Raw genomic sequence first — 17,273 nt, forward strand, 5'->3', positions numbered from 1 at the left:
TCTCTCTCTCTCTCTCTCTCTCTCTCTCTCTCTCTCTCTCTCTCTGTCTCAAAAATAAATAAATGTTAAAAAAAATTTTTTTTTAAAAAAAGATGCTATGCATTGTTAAAACTTCAAATGTTTCTGTAAAATGTTGACCTTGTGTCAGATATAATAGTTAGATGAGAAGACTTTTATTTTTAAGAACTCATTTTGTTATACCATGAATTTCTATCCTTAGAATAAATTAGGAGGCAAAAAGTTAATCTTGCCACGTCTCCAGTGTTCCTTCTAGAAGTTTTCTAGGTGTAAACATACAGATACCTGTTTCATTGTAGGGTTTTTGTTTTTTTTAAGGCAAATTCTATCCCTGACGTGGGACTTGAATTCACAACCCCGAGATCAAGAGTCACATGCTCCACTGTCTTGAGCCAGGCAGGCTCTCTATGTAATTTGTGTTTTAAAATTTAAATAAGATCATACTATAATGCAGTTGATTCTTTTCATATAAGGATTTTTAGTCAACTTTATTAATATATGTAGAACTAGAGTGGAAAACTTTCAAAATATGAAGCTGTTTGCCAACATATAAGCATACGCGTAGTTTAGGATTCATTACTTTATCCATTATGTAATTAATTTCTCCTGTTTCTGTTATGTTTACCCTGGTTGCCATTATGGATAGTACTATTTTTATTTTATGTATATGAATATTATTTTGAAATGGCTAACAAAATTTTGTGTGAATTAATTCCTTGCAAGTTGCTTGGATTAAAAAATACGTCCTTTTGTTTTTAAGAAACTGAACAACTAATTTTAATAAATCATTTGACTATAAAGATTATAGTAAAATTCATTTATTCATTCAACAAGTATTGCATGAGTACCACCGTGTGCCAAAAAGTCTTCTAAACAGTTGAGATACAGTAACGAATAAGATAGACACTAAGACTGTGTCTGTGCTCTTATGGAGTGTACTTCCAGAAGTCCAGATAAGAAACTGTTACTGACACAATGCACTTTAAAATCCAAAATGTAAATTTTAAGCTTTTTTTCTTATTGGGGACAGAATGATGTTACTTGAGTGCCCTAATCATGTCAATTTGCAAGAAAATTTCTATATGATGCTAGAAAATTATTTTCCATAGACTTTCCTCTTAGAACATTTGTTTCTTTTAAATAATTGTAAATTTTCAGAATTAATTATTAGCACTGTACATATGTCTGGAATCCTTAACTGATTAAGAAACCTTTTGTTTTGTTTTGTTTTTGTCCCAGTAGTTCTAAAATGGGGACAAGAGGGAGAACTTTGGGTATTATCTTGTTTAACATTCTTATTTTTGGTATAGAGACTGGAACAAAAATCAAAAGATGGGACTCAAAGCAATTTTTTTTCTGATTAGCCCACTTTTTAAAGGCCTTCCCAGACGTCCTTATTTCTTGTAGATCTTAAGCTTCATTTTAATGCTAAAATCATCCATGACCTCAATTTGAACTTAATATCCGAATAGAACTCTAACACTTTGTCTGAGTTCCAAAGTGTGAACTCTAGCCTTCAGTGTCATTTCATCTAGGTGTTAGAATAAGAGTAACATGCCATGAAAAATACATATTTTTTTTTCAAAAAAATTTTTTAATGTTTATTTATTTTTGAGAGAGAGCATGAGCAGAGGAAGGCAGAGAGAGAGGGAGACACAGAATCCTAAGCAGGATCCAGGCTCTGAGCTGTCAGCACAGAGCCTGACATGGGGCTTGAACTCACAAACTGTGAGATCATGACCTGAGCCAATTTCGGACGCCCAGCCAACTGAGCCACCCCGGTGCCCCGAGAAATACATATTTTTTGCAGTTTATCAAATTATTCATTTAGCAAACACTTTTACAGTACATACTGGATACTTTGTTACCAATTTCAGGCAATTTTATGAATTGATAAAACATTTTTTCTGTATTTGTTCATGCAATATTTGATAACCCTACAGGAAGATCTACTCAGTGTATTTTGGGTGTAATTATTAATATATCATCCAAGCCAAGTTTTGGATTGTTAGGGTGAGAAGATACTCCCCCATTCCAGGAAATTGCACATTACAAAGCTTTCCATGAACATTCAAAATATTCAGTCTAGAACTTTCGTTAACTTTCTTTTTTCTTACAGATTCCACACCAAATCATCCATCACAAACGACACCAGCCCAGAAGAAAACTCCCAGTTCCTCATCTCGACAAAAAGACAAAGTTAATAAAAGAAATGAACGTGGTGAAACTCCTTTACACATGGCAGCTATTCGAGGAGATGTGAAACAAGTCAAAGAATTAATAAGTTTAGGGGCAAATGTGAATGTGAAAGATTTTGCAGGTAAGACTAGTAATTAAAAACTAATTCTCAGGACCTAAAATTGATCATTGAAACAGATTCTGATTACATTTTAATCTGTATTCTGTCTTCCTCTTGCTAATACAAAAGAGTTCTAAAAGTGTAGTATATTATAAAATTCTTTTGGAGTGTGCACATAAACCCTGATCCTCTGCTATAATTCCATGTCAAGAACTACTCAAATTTTTAAATATTAAATGAGTATTTTAGTTGATATATTACCACAAAATTCTTTATCTAATTTAGGTTCTATTGTAGATAAATTAGATTTACATAATGTTTTCCAAGTGTTAATTCTTTCATAAGTCTTTCAAGAATGTTTATTAACTTGAACATGAGAACTTTAAGAGCACTGGTGGTGTTTTCATTTTAATTACTCAAATACCATACCAGTACATTCTTACTGTAAAGAATTCAAACAGTAAAAGCATGCAGGGAACAATACAGAGATTCCCATACTTCACATACTACAATACAGATTCTTTCTTTGCCACAAAACTATTGTTAACAATTTGAAGGTTATCCTTTCTGTACATTTTTATTACCATCTGCATAAAATGAGCCTTTATAGGCTTTTTAAAAAATTAAATCATCCCATCTGTATCTATTGGTCTGTAGTTCTACAAACTGCCTTTTTTACTTAATGTGTTACAGATATTTCTGCCAGTACAGATAGGTGGTTCTATTTTATTCAACAGCTGCATTACTATTGCATAGTATAGATTCCATGGACAATAGTTTAGTGAACACTCCTATAGAAATGACTTGGTGTATAGTTATACAAGGATTTCAGAATTTCAGAATGGAAACTGTTAAAGGGGCTACGTATGCAAATGGCCATCCAAAAAAAAAATTTCTCAATTTATACTACCATCAAGAATACATAGAAGAGCCCTTTTTCTCTTCACAAAAGTTAGATATTATCAATTTAATTATTAGCAATCTGACAAATGGAAAAAATTGCCAGATCTAGCCTTTTGCCCATTTGTCTAATGGTTTGGCAGTATTACTAATATGTAAGAGCCTCTTGTCTTTAGTATAGGTTTTAATTCTCTGTCAAATATGTAAAAGTTTTCACTGTGGCTGTGTTTGAATTTTTACTTCAGTGTTGTTTATTGTATTTAAAGTTTTAATTTTTTATGTAATCCTATCAGTTAATCTTTTTATTTATGGGTTCTTTCTGTTTTTTGTTTGTTGTAATAAGGGCTTCTCTGCTCCTACATACCCCTCTGTTTTCTCATTCCCATATTTTGTTTTTGTTCTGCTTTTAAATGTAATGTAGCCCTGTTAGAATACACGTGGAATTTATTTCTCTGGTGTGAGTGGGGAAGAGGGCAATGTACAGGGTCTCCTTTAAAGAATGAGACACAAAATGCACTTTGATCTAACAATTCCACTTCTAAAGACTTAACTTAAATATTTAGATATGGATATGCATGAAAATTTAGTTGTAAGAATATTTGTTACAGTATTGTTTTTAATATCTTAAAAACCAGGAGGCACCGGGGTGGCTCAGTCAGGTAAGTGTCCGACTTTGGTTCAGGTCATAATCTCACGGTTGGTGAGTTCAAGCCCTGTGTTGGACTCTGTGCTGACAGCTCAGAGCCTGGAGCCAGCTTCATATTCTGTGTCTTCTTCTTTGCCCCTCCCCTGCTTGTGTGCGTGCGCGCTCTCTTTCTCTCTCTCTCTCAAAAATAAATAAACATTAAAAAATAAAAAAAAATAAGAATAATCTAAATGCCCAAGAATAGGAGCTTATTTAAATAAGTTACAGTGTACCAACTAGTCCTATACTATTTGTATAAAAGTGTAATGACATGGGAGATTATTTTCACTTCAGTAAATAGAAGAGGGTTAAACAACCTTCCCAGCTTTACTTTAAAATTATATACCTGAGAGAGGTGCCTGGGTGGCCCAGTCAGTTGAGTGTCCAACTCTTGATTTTGGCTCAGCTCATGATCACAGGATCCTGGGGTCAAGCCCCACATTGGGCTGGACGCTAAGCATGGAACCTACTTAAGATTCTCTCTCTCCCTCTGTGCCTTTTCCTGCTCACGCTCTTTCTCTCTAAAATAAAAAATAAACTAAAAAAAAAGAGAGGCACCTGGGTAGCTCAGTTGAGTGCCTGACTCTTGATTTCAGCGCAGGTCATGGGTCTCATGATTCATGGGATTGAGCCCCAAGTCAGCTGTGTGCTAGCACAGAGCCTGCTTAGGATTCTTTCTCCCTCTCTCTGTGCCCCTCCCCACTTGTGCTGCTTGCTCTCTCAAAATGAACTTTAAAAATTAAGTAATAGTAAAAATAGAAAGAAAAAAATTACAGATCAAAGAGAGAAAGAGGTTAGAATTAGCTAGATTATTCAAATTTTTATATCTGAGTGGTGGAATTATGGGTGATGCTTATTTTCTGTGTTGTATTTTTTGTTTTCTAATTTCTTTCATTAACACAACTTTTTTTTTTCTATCACCAAAGTTATTGTAGTGATAAATTTATTTTAGTTAAAGTAGGTATTAAGTCTTGGAAAAATGAAAACTCTTAAAACATAGAGGCTTTTGTTTGCTGAAATCCCCTAACAAGCTTATTAATTTTTTCCTTTTTCTATTCTTTTTCCATAGTTCAGATGATTATTATACATTACAGCAAGTTTGTATTTATTGGATAAGCTTAAAAATTTAATATTTTGGTAAAATATTTAGCCCCAGTGGAAATAATATTAACATAAATAAATCTTCTGTAAAATTGGTGGTATTCTTAGGTGTTTATTTCCAGTAGCTTGTTAATCATTCCTTTTTCCTTCAGTACTATGTGTATTAGAAGCCATATATCTCACTCACGCAGCTATGTATATAAAACATATTTTTTTAATTAGTGTAAATTAACCATATGTTAAATTAATATGCTAACTTTAGGTTGGACACCATTGCATGAAGCTTGCAACGTTGGATATTATGATGTTGCTAAGATACTTATAGCAGCTGGAGCAGATGTTAACACACAAGGATTAGATGATGACACTCCACTCCATGATTCTGCTAGTAGTGGGCACAGAGATGTAAGTATGATAGAAAAATCAATATACATTTTCAAAATATTAACTCAGCCCAGAGTAATTTAGTTCACTTCTTCGTCATACCATCTCATATTTCACCCATTGCTTGGTGAGCTCATCTGTATTTTATTTTCCCTTTTTCCTGCCTTCTAATTGCTAATTCATATTGTAGTCAAATTTAGTGTTTTATCTAAAACATAAGATTTATTCAACTTGATAGTTAATTAAACAGGTTGGCAAAATTTTATTGCAAGGCCATTCTCCTGTCAGATAGCTAGATGCAGCAGTTAAAACAGGTTTTACTTATAGTGAAAATTTTACCGTCTTGCCCTGCCTATCTATATTTTTCAGACTTATTAATATTTAATGGTCTCTCTCTCTACAACCTTCATTCCTGAATGTTAGCTGATATTATTTATTTAATATATTCAGATGGTTTATATGTATAGTAATAAAAACATAATCAAACATGATTATATATGCTTACAAATTAATGGCACCTTTGAACATCATGTTTAATTTGTTTTGATGTAATTTTATGAACCATTGTAGGTTTTAAATCCATTTGCATTTTCAGTCTTTGTCATGCTGATATCCAAGCTTAAGCCCATCTCTATTGTAATGAAGCTCATGTTTTAAGTGTCTTTAATGCTTAATTGCATTGTGGTAGTCTGCTTACAGTGAGAGCAAATCAGTCTGGGGCACTATTAGGAATGGTTCAAAAGCAGGATTTTGTGTTTCAAATAAAAGTAAAAACTATGTAAAGAGAAAACCTATTAAAGAATATTTGGATATAGTTTAGAAAGTTGAAAAGTACTTTATAGCTTCTAAAGATAACTGCAGGCTCCCCCCCCTTCCTCCCCACTTCTCAGTATTTTTAGCCAAAAGCAACTACTGTTTATTTTTTTTTAATGTTTATTTATTTACTTTGAGAGTGAGAGAGAGAGAGAGAGAGACAGAGAGGGGGAGAGAGAATCCCAAGCAGGCTCCACGCTGTCAGCACTGAGCCCAACTCAGGGCTCACTCCCACAAACTACGAGATCATAACCTGAGCTGAAATCAAGAGTCGGCCACTTAATCGGCTGAACTACCCAGGCACCCTGCCAAAAACAACTAACATAGGTGTTTCTTCTGTATTTCTAGCAAGATGAAGCTGTCTTGCTTTTTAATTTTTAGTTTTTATTTTTTGACCTCCTGCAGAAGATTTTATTGCTATTCAGATATTCACAGAATCTATATTATGTAGTCTTTACTAGCCTTTATTATAATTGTATTCTCTTTTTTGGATTTTTTTTGTTTGTTTTATTATCTGGGTTAATATATTGCCTTTTCTTCTTTTGTTAATTTAGTTTTCTATGCATCTATATTTGTTCTTCTCTATTCTCTCTGATAAAACTCATTTAGCCTGTAAATAAGGTAAAGCACATTGATCAGTTTATTATTTTTGAGAAATACCTGTGGGATTTTTCATATCCCTGTATATAAGATATCTTGTATCCTGATCTCTTTGGGACTAGTTGCTCTCTAGATCTGAGGCATAGATGCTGTCCTGGAATATCACTTAACCATTAATCCCATGTGGGATTTTCAGTCTTTCCACGAGATTTCTAGTTTCCTGGTGCCCATCTTAACTTTCATTAATTAAATGGTTTGTTCTATTTCCTGCATGGTCATGGATTTCCCCAAGATCCTCATTGCTCTGATGTGGTGTATTTCTCTCATTAGAGATCTTCCGTTAACTTCTGTTCATTCATATTTGACTGAAGCTCAAAAAAGCCTGACTGACAAGATGTGTAATGTACGGAGTCTGTTGGCTGGTGAGCTTTTCTGTAGTGTGTCTGGTGGAACAAGATGGCTGTTTTGTCAAAGTCTCCTAAATGTCAGTATTTATAGGTTCTTCTCTTGGTATAGATAGTTTCTCCAGAAAGCAATATTCTACTTTCCTGTCTGGATGACATAAGAATGTTTTTCTAGCTTCCTAGAAGCCAAGCAGAGGAGGAGTTTTTGTTCGACAGTGGTAAGAGGAGACTCTGAACTCATTCTGTCTTAGAGAAACTTACATTTAATTCTCCTGACTTACAGTAAGATACCATTAAACTGTCTTCCACTGCGCTATCTAAACCCAGAATCTTACTTTCATTTTGAGAAAAACTTCTCTTCTTCAGGGATGGAAAAGGTGCATTCATCTGACTGTGAAGGCTTGAGAATAGAAGCACCATCATTAAAATTAGTACTTCCCTGGTACATCTCAAAGGCCTGAAAGTTTGGACAATGACCACCATATGCCAGGATCTCATGGCAGCCAACGTGTAATTCAGTTCAAAAATCGTGTTTTAGAGTTTTTAGAGTTTGCTTCATAGGACCACTCTATGTACCATAGGTTGGGTGCTGGGATTCTGAGACAGAAATTTGCAGGTGCTTGCAGAGATAGGAGGAAAGAGGGATGTGATCTCAGGAGCAACACCTGTTAGGATATGACAGCAGCAGGATAGAACAAAGGAAGAAGCTGATAGAACAAAGGAAGAAGTTGTGCAGCTGCAACAAAAGCTTCAGCCAGTGTCACAGGGAGTCATTGATACGAAGATGCACTTTGGAGTTTGCTCTGATTTGAGGTAGGGGCTAGGTCTATGTGCGTGCACGTGGATCAGTCAGTGAATGCAAGCTGCTGATGGCAAGGAGGCATACCCCTTAAGTGGTGCCACTCCCAGCAGTTGGGGGTATAAGCATCTTGGTCCATTTAGAAGGTATCTGAGCAGTGCACACCATCCACTAGAACCTTCAGATGGAAGCTTCTGCCTGGCACTGCTACCTGGCTCTGTGGATCCATTTGCAGCTGCCTCTGCACTTCAATGCACAGTACAGGTGGGACTCAGGGAAACATACCATTCCCTACCACTAGTGAGCCTGCAGATCTGTTTCCATGACTGCCTTCCCTCCCTGCTTATCAGCAGCAAATCCAGTCACCCATTCATTCTCAGGTTTCTCCAGGCAAGAGTCAAACACTGTGTGAACCCCAGACTCCGGACACTTGGGTAAAACTTTCTTTTCATGGTGACCTAATCCCAAGTGAACCTATAAAGTCAGGAAATTCCCTTTTAAAAAATGTCCTCACACATTGTTTTCCTATTGAGTAGACCAATGGTGGTGATTGAAGAAGAGAAGGAAAGGATTTGGTTATCTTTAGCAAGTCTGGGATTATAGTGAGCATTTCTTTTCAAGCTGGATGAACACTTAGTCTTCACTACCATCACGTTTAATACCTTGTTGTACTTTGAATTTCATGAAGTCAGCAGTTTCTTCTGCTTGAAACAGTGCCATGAGTAACATTTACTTTGAGGAATACTTGAACAGTGTGCATAGAAGTGGCACCGTTTCATTACAAATGAAGATGTAATTGCTTATTGACCTGAAAAACATTTGTAACTACTGAAATTTTTCATATTAAGGGAGACTTGGTAATAGAGTGTCACATAAATTATTTATCTGAGGTTCTTGTAACTGCATTTTTTAGGTAGTTGCATTTATTTGTCTTCTTTGAGTCAATAGGCTTCAGTGAATATTTCCCAAAGTCAAATAATAGGAAAAATCAACTTGGTGACAAAAATGGAAATCAGATTTTACTAATTCCTCAGTAAGAAAAATCCTCGGTATTCACATGATAAAATGACTGGGGTATGAAGCTAAATATGAATAACTGGTCTGTTTTGATCTCTTATTTTGTGGTATTTTGTGAACTACATTACATTAATGTCTCATGGTAGTATTTGTATTTTCACTGTGGGACAAGAAATGTTCTAAATGTTTTATACGTATTGGTTCTTTCAATCTTCACAATAAGCAAGCAAGCTTCTGATGTGTCTTAAGACTGTGTAGCCTGTTCCATTTCAATACCCTCAGCCTCTCCATGAGCGTGGCAGGGCATTGACATAAGAACTCCTGCTCTTCCCAAGTTTATTAAATTGATGTGACTCCAAATTAAGGGACCAAAAGAGAGGAATCTCCATGTCTTTTTAAGACAAAAACGATATGATGATTCAGTGATCTAGGAGAGTTGCTACTTAATGAGTCTCCACTCTAATAAGAAAGATAGGACATGCTTTATAATGTCCTAGATTGCATTTTGATATCCTCTCATACCTTTCTGCTAGAAAATCCCCTTTTGTTCTCTTAAGCAGCAAACATTCTCTGCCCTATTTTCTTTTTTGACATGCAGTAAAAATTTCAGTGTCAAGCTGCCTGTCTTAAAAGGCACGTTTTACTCTATTTGACCAAAAAAGTGGAATTTGGAGTGAAGATAGATACGAATTCACTTGTGGCCTGGCCAATTTACTATCTGTGTGATTTTGAACAAGTGGCTTTTCTCCTCTGAATCTCCCATTTCCTCGTCTTTAAATTATATAACAAATAATACCTATCTAAAGGGGATATTTTGAAGGAAAAAAGACACTATGCATGTAAACACACCTTGAAATCTAAAATGGTATAGAAATGTCAGAGGTAGAAGATTAAAAGGCTACCTTTATGTTACTATTTTTCAAAAATACTCAAATATTTTAGAAACTAGAATTTGGAAACTAAAAATGCTATTTTTCACATTAACTTTTTTCTCTAAGGTATTTTTTATGATTCTCAAAGAAGTTCTAATTTTAAAGAAAAAATGCAGTGTATAAACATTGTTTTTCCTGAACTGGTTTTTGTTTACCATTGGACTAGTCTTTTCTGCTCCCTTGGCAATTGTATACACCTGTATATACCTATATAGCAATTCCAGCTTTTTTTTTTTTTTTATTTTTTTTTTTTTTTTTACTGATGTACTTGTGTGTTTCCTGTACCGCACTGTGAGTAGCATGCATACAGCCTTTTAAAAAAAATTTTTTTTTTAAATGTTTGTTTATTTTTGAGACAGAGACAGAGCATGAACATGGGAGGGTCAGAGAGAGAGGGAGACACAGAATCTGAAACAGGCTCCGGGCTCCGAGCTGTCAGCACAGAGCCCGATGCGGGGCTCGAACCCACGGACTGCGAGATCATGACCTGGGCCGAAGTCGGAAGCTCAACCGACTGAGCCACCCAGGCGCCCCTGCATACAGCCTTTTTGTATGGATTTGTGTTAGTGGCCCCTGGAGCTTCTTGTTACATAAGACTTAACACATTACACTTACTGAGTTCTGCATGCATGCATGTGTGGTACATGGATGGATGAATACATAACTGAGGATAAAGCAGAAAGAAAAAGACTTAAATTTATAAGACCTGACAATATATAGGATACATTTCTTTCTCACTGCATTTATCAGAAAGTGACTTATTTTCTGGCTCTGCTATTTAAATATTGTACTTTTTGCTCTTTTTTTTAAACGATATTCTTCTTGATAGCTTATCAAGGATGAATTGTTTTTCTTTAAAGTGATAAGATTTCCTAATTTCTGACTATAATGTTAAAGAATTATGCCTTGTTAGACATGTTTCTGTGAATACAAGTTTCTAAATGTGCACATAGCTGCAAATATTTCCAGAGGCTGACCTTTGAGCTCCTATACTTACAGGGACTCAAACACTATTTCCAGTCTCTTTCCAGAGGGAGACTGGCATGCTACTTTCAAGAGACCTTTGCTTTTCCTCCTACCAACATGCCTAGGATAGTAGGAGTCACAATTCAGAGCTATTGAGAGCTATTTTCTCCTTGTTCTTTTACTTGTGCCTAAGAAGGAAGAGGGAAATGAGTGTCACCAAACTCTCATTTGTGTATATTTGTACCATTTATTATGAATCTCTACCTAAGAATTAAATTTCTTTCACTCAGTAATACCTCTGACAACTGTAGCCATCCATAAAACATTTCCAGGGTGGGAGAAGCTGAAAGATAGCAGTTTTCTGTCCTGTTGTAAATTATTTAGACTAACATAGCTTACTAAGAATCTAATCTTTAGCTTACCTTTTGCAAGTGTATATAGTATTTCATGATACATACTTTTGTGATTGCCTTATTTCTAGTTCTATTTTAGATACCTGTCCATTCTTCATTTTTACTTATTTCAAATTTGTTGGCTCTTGTGCTTTAAGCAGCTTTGTTTTATTTTTGTGAGAGAGCATGAATGGGGGAGGGATAGAAAGAGAGGGAGACACAGAATCCAAAGAAGACTCCAGTTTCTGAGCTGTCAGCACAGAGCCCGACGCAGGGCTCAAACCCATGAACTGTGAGATCATGACCTAAGCTGAAGTCGGAGGCCTAACCAACTGAGTCACCCTGGGACCCCCTTTAAATCCTTCTGGAATAAATAATGATTTGCATATGCGGAAGTTCTGTAGAAGATTATTTGGGTTGGGGTTTTGTAACATGTTTAAATTAACCACCTGTCCCTGATTCATCATAGTCTTGCAATATGTATTTGCTGGTTATTTCCTAATGGGTGTAGAAAGTTTTCAGCAGTATCAAAATCCTACATTCTATTTTTTTTTTTTTATCCTGTGGCTCTAGCCTAAGGAAATAAGCTTAAAAATGGAAATTTTTCAACTTATAAAGATGTACAGTACAGTATTATTCATATTAACTATAAGTTTTTACTTCAGTTACCTTCTCAAACCCCTAAAATGACAGTAAGAGGAGATTCTAGATGACAGATGTACAAGGACAAAAAAAGAAGAAACAAGAAAACCAACATTTTGGGAGAAGAGAATTAGAAGAATGAGTGGTTACTGATCTAGAACAGGATTTGGCAGACTTTTCTCTAAAGGGCCAGATAGTAAATATTTTAGATTTTGCTGGCCATGTGCTGCCTCCACCATCCTTTCTCTGTCTACCCTCTTTTTGCCCTCTCTTTTCCTCTGAACTAATTCTCCTATATAAATCCTTTTTAAAGTATTTTAAAAAAATATAAAAAACTACTTTTCATTGGCTAACTTCTGATTTATAGAAATCAAAGAAAATTGAAACCAAAGTCATTCAAATGCAGAATCCCAGAAAGACTAGACCTCAGGAATTGGTGGCACTTGGTACTTCTGGAAGTGCCTATTAAGATAGGACTGAAAACAAGATAATTGTATCAGTCTTTTTGACCCTTCTATCCCCTTCCTAACCCTACATGGCCATATGATTACACCTCTCCCACCCCAGCAGATGATGGGAGGTTGATTTCCTGGCAAGTATAAACCATATATTCTGGACTGACATACCACAAGAATAGTTGAGAGTAAGGATTAAGTGTAAGTTAACTAAGTGAAACATACCGAGTGTTAAGAACCCAGCCTCCTTTCAACAACCAAAATGTTGACAGTAAGGCTTAGAGTTTTAGGCATGAGTTGAAAGATTTCTCCACAGGAAATTGAACTAGCTGAGAGAGGAGTCTGATGAAATGGTCCTGTTACATCACACTAACATGAAGTCCATCTGTCAACAAGTCCTAACCATGCCAACAAAACTTTCAGTAAGTCTTTTTAGTGGCTTACTCTTAAGTGTGGACAGCCAGTGATCCACCTGCATTTGAGAAAAGTCTCTAATATAGATGATAAAGATCAAAACAAGCAAACAAAAATGTAGGAACTTGGAGGAGGAAATAATGCCATGAGGAAGTTCCCCCAAAGCCATCAACTTCCCCAAAGAGTTAAGAATTTATTGTAGCTATGAGGTAAGAGCTGAATGCATTAAACAAGGAACATTGAGTGAAGGAAAAAACCTCCTAGAAATTAATAATATGGTAAAAAATGAAAAATGGGGCACAGTTGCCCCTTGACCAATACAGGTTTCAACTGCATGGGTCCCCTTGCAGATTTTTTTCGATAAATATGGTATAGTATTATACATGTATTTTCTTTTCCTTGTGGGTTTTTTTTTTTTTAATGTTTACTTATGTATTTTGACGGGGAGGGAGGGCACAGAGAGAGAGAATCCCAAACAGGCTCCACACCATCAGCACAGAGCCTTGACACGGGGCTTGATCTCACTAACTGTGAGCCAAAATCAAGAGTCAGATGCTCAACCAACTGAGCCACCCAGGCAATGTTTCTTAATGACATTGACTTTTCTCTAGCTTACTTTATTGTAAGAATAAAGCATATGATACATAAAAACCCACAAAATATGTGTTAATTGACAGTCTATGTAATTGCTAAGGCTTCCAGTCAGTAGTAGGCTATTATTAATTAAGCTCTTGGGAGTCAAAAATTAATATGTGGATTCTCAACTACACAGGAATCTGCACCCCTAACCCCCATGTTGCTCAAGGGTCAGTTGTTTGAGGATTAAAGATAAAGTTGAAGAAATCTCCCAGAAACTAGGAAGCAAAAAAACAAAAGTGAAGACACAGAAGTGAGAAAAAAGATTACTTTAAGAAACCTAGTATCTTAACAAGAGTTCTTCGAAGGCAGAACATTGAAAACAGAAAGGGTATTAAAACCAGAAATTTTCCTAGAACTGAAAGAACATGGGTCTTCAAATTATAAGCATTCAGTTGAATGCTCAGCACAATGGATGTAAAAAGACCAAGATCAAGATGTATTATCCTTCGGACGCCGGGTGACTCCGTTGGTTTCGCATCCAATTCTTGGTTTCAGCTTGGGTCGTGATCTTGCGGTTCATGAGTTCAGGTCCCATATCGGGTCCTCTGACAGTGCGAAGCCTGCTTCAGATTCTCTCTCCCTCTCTCTCTCTGTTCCTACCCCCTTGTGTGCTCGCTCTCTCAAAATAAATAAACTTAAAAAAAAAAAAGATACATTATCCTGGAATTTTGGAACAACAGGGGCAAAGAATGTCCTGAAATTTACAGAGAGAAGAAACAAATCATTATATAAGGTAAAAAAAAAAAAATCAGAATGGCATCAGACTTTTCATTAACAACCCTAGAAGCTAGAAGATAATGGAGTGATACCTTCAGAATTGGAGGGAAAATTGTTTTTTAATGCAGATAAAGGTATTTTCTGACATGTAAAAAAATCTCAAAATATTTACTTCTTCAGGAATTTTCTGGAGTTGGTGATTCAACAAAATAAAGGGAGTAAATCAAAAAAGAAGATAGGATTGGGGCACCTGGGTGGCTCAGTTAGTCAGGTGTCCGACTTGATTTCAGTTTGGGTCATGATCTCATGGTCATGAGATTGAGCCCAGAGTCAGGCTTCTCGATGAGCATGGAGCCTGCTTGAGATTCTCTCCCTCTCTCTGCCCCTCCCCCACTCATGCTTGTGTGTGCATGCGCGCGCGCTCTCTCTCTCTCTCTCTCTCTCTCTCTCTCTAAAAATAAACATTAAAAAAAAGAGTCTGTAAAGAACGCAACACAAAATTGAGGAAAGGGTATTTCTGGGGTTATAGGATGAAGGGAGCTGACAGCTGGGAAGCAAATCTTAGCAACCAGTCCATTTTAGAGCACATTAGAAGGCTTGGAGAAAGGAGTCTGTAACAAAAAATGACAATATACTGAATCGAAGAGGACTGTATTTGTAGCAGAATGGGGGATGAATTAAAGATGGTTATGTAGAAAACTAAGCAAATGAAAAATCAAGGCAGTTAACTCCACAGGGGAAAAATAAAGTTGTTTAAGAACAGAAATTTAGTCATAGAGCACTACTTGGCTCAACATTTTTATTAGGCCTAATGATGCACAAGAAATACATATGTAATTATGTTAGAATGCTAGGAAGAAGGGAAATGTATGTGTATGGCAGGGGAGAGGATGAGAGTTGGTGACAGACAGCTGAATCCACATCTTACATTGTAAGACAATAAGCAGTGCCTAAAACTGAAAAATATGGAAGAAGCAAACTTAAGTGTGTTACTTAACTATGTGGAGATACGTTTTGGAGACAGTCGTTCTTCACCAGTGGCCTTGAAAAGCTAGTTGATCTTTTAAAATCGTAAGCATGTGTAATTTGATAAAAATTAGCAAACAAAAGGGATAAAATATTAACAGTTGGAATCATGAGTTGTTTTTTTGATACATTCTTATCTTTCACATTTTCTAACTTGATAGTTTATTCTTTCATAGTCCAGAAAAAAATTTTCCATTATTCACTATGAGTCTTCATTTTTCTTACCTATTTTTCATTTGTTAGGAATTCCTAATTTACAACATCTTGTTTCATAAGGTTTCTTTAAAAAGGCATTTATTTCCTAAATACAAGAAAATACCATTGTTGTGTGTTGGGAATAAATACTTGATCTCACATGAAGTTTGTGGTCTAGAATAAGGGTAGAGAAATGTGTAAATTAATTATAGTATAGATTTGTATATATAGAACACACAATGGAAATAGAAGGTGAAAACAAGAAGAGACTGTAAGCAAGCAGGATTAATAATATTTGATGTAGACTACAGTGAAAAACAAGGGTCAGTGCTGACTCCCAGCTTTCTGGCTGCAGTGACTGGGTATATATATAGGTGCTAGTCACTAAGAATAGAAATAGATAAAAGATAAAGTAGATGTTTTAATGAGCTTTATTTGGGATCTGTTGGTTTCAACTATTGCATTGTAGTTGCATTATATTTATTACATACAATACATAGTTATTGTATTTGCATTGAAATACAAATATATTCATCGATATATCCAGGATATTTGTGTTTGGAGCTCAAGAGAGAGGGCTAAGAAAGAGCAAACAAGAGAATGAAAATAAATGAATGGATTACAAATTGTCAATCACATTCGAACAGAGTGGGTGAGATCTCCAAATAGATGGTGTAGACCAGAGCATGGGACTGTGAATCAAGGACAGAGCCCTAGGGAAACAATCATTGGCTTAGATCTTTACAGATCCCATTTCATGGGACTGATGAACATGGGAATGATGGGACATTGCAGGTAGAAGAATGAAGAGCCATAAAATTCAAGGTCGTAAGGGTGAACATCTTTTCAGAAGCTTGACTATGAAGGAAAAAAGATTTGACCAGAGGAGGGGAATATAGGTTTAAACAATTTCTTGTTTCATCCGTGTTTCATGTCTTTATTGCCATTTTTTTTTTTTAAGATGAAAGAGACTGACTTCTAAGAAAGCCAATCAAAAAGCGGTTTAAAAACATGGAAGAAGATAAGCAACAAACAAAAGAAATGAAATAACTAGCCAGGCACATCCTGGTTTTGTGGAGCCCAAAGTTTACTGTATGTGGTAGGAGACAAGAGAGCTTAAGAACTGTGTCAAAGTAATGAATACAAAATTAGATACAGGGCACTGTAATGGGACCATGAAAGTGAGGGCCTTAAAGTCTAAGATTCATTAGAACTAGGGCACCTGGGTGGCTCAGTTGGTTAAGCATCTTAGCTCAGGTCTTCATCTCATGGTCGTGAGTTACAAGCCCCATATTAGGCTCTGCGTTTAGGCATGAAGCCTATTTTATTATTTTTTTAAATTAAGTTTATTTATTTTGAGAAAGACCAAGACCATGTGAGTGGGGCAGGGGCAGAGAGAAGGAGAGAGGATCCCAAGCAGGCTCCGCCCTGCCAGTGCAGAGCCCAACATGGGGCTTGAACTCACAAAACCTTAAGATCGTGACCTGAGCTGAAACCAAGAGTCAGACAAATAACCGAGTGAGCCACCCAGGCACCCTGAAGCCTACTTTAAAAAAAAAAATAAATCCATGTCTGTTCCTAACAGTTTAAATTCCTAGAAGTTGGGAAAAAAGATGATTAAGAGCATTAGTAGTGATATTAGCCTTAAGCAAAAGGATAATACTTCTTTTGAGACTCCCTTTTGAATATACATTCTAAGAGGCCAAGAAGCTTGTTATTCTTCTTCGTGGATTTATCTACAAAAGTTGGAGCAGTGCTCATTAATAGATACTCAGTAAATATTTGTTGAATAGATGATGGAACAGGAAGAAAAATGATCTGATTTAGTGCTCAAATAACCCAGCTTAAATTTTGAGGAGGAAACATCTTTGTAGT

At 35.9% G+C, this 17,273-nt stretch overlaps 1 protein-coding gene across 4 annotated transcripts in view; it reads left to right on the plus strand.

Moving 5' to 3' along the window:
• The window catches only part of ANKRD12 (ankyrin repeat domain 12), a 128,860-nt gene that overhangs the window by 59,619 nt on the left and 51,968 nt on the right, over nt 1-17,273 (plus strand). For 3 of the 4 annotated variants that reach the window (XM_049620416.1, XM_049620418.1, XM_049620417.1), the window contains 2 exons: nt 2,138-2,338; nt 5,266-5,408. In XM_049620416.1, the coding sequence (XP_049476373.1) occupies nt 2,138-2,338; nt 5,266-5,408 (344 nt within the window). Of the gene's footprint in view, nt 1-2,137; nt 2,339-5,265; nt 5,409-13,245; nt 16,491-17,273 lie in introns of those variants that run through there. The other variant, XM_049620419.1, reaches the window with a different exon arrangement.

The sequence above is a fragment of the Panthera uncia genome (assembly GCF_023721935.1).
Source record: "Panthera uncia isolate 11264 chromosome D3 unlocalized genomic scaffold, Puncia_PCG_1.0 HiC_scaffold_8, whole genome shotgun sequence".
Classification (NCBI taxonomy): Eukaryota; Metazoa; Chordata; class Mammalia; order Carnivora; family Felidae; genus Panthera; species Panthera uncia.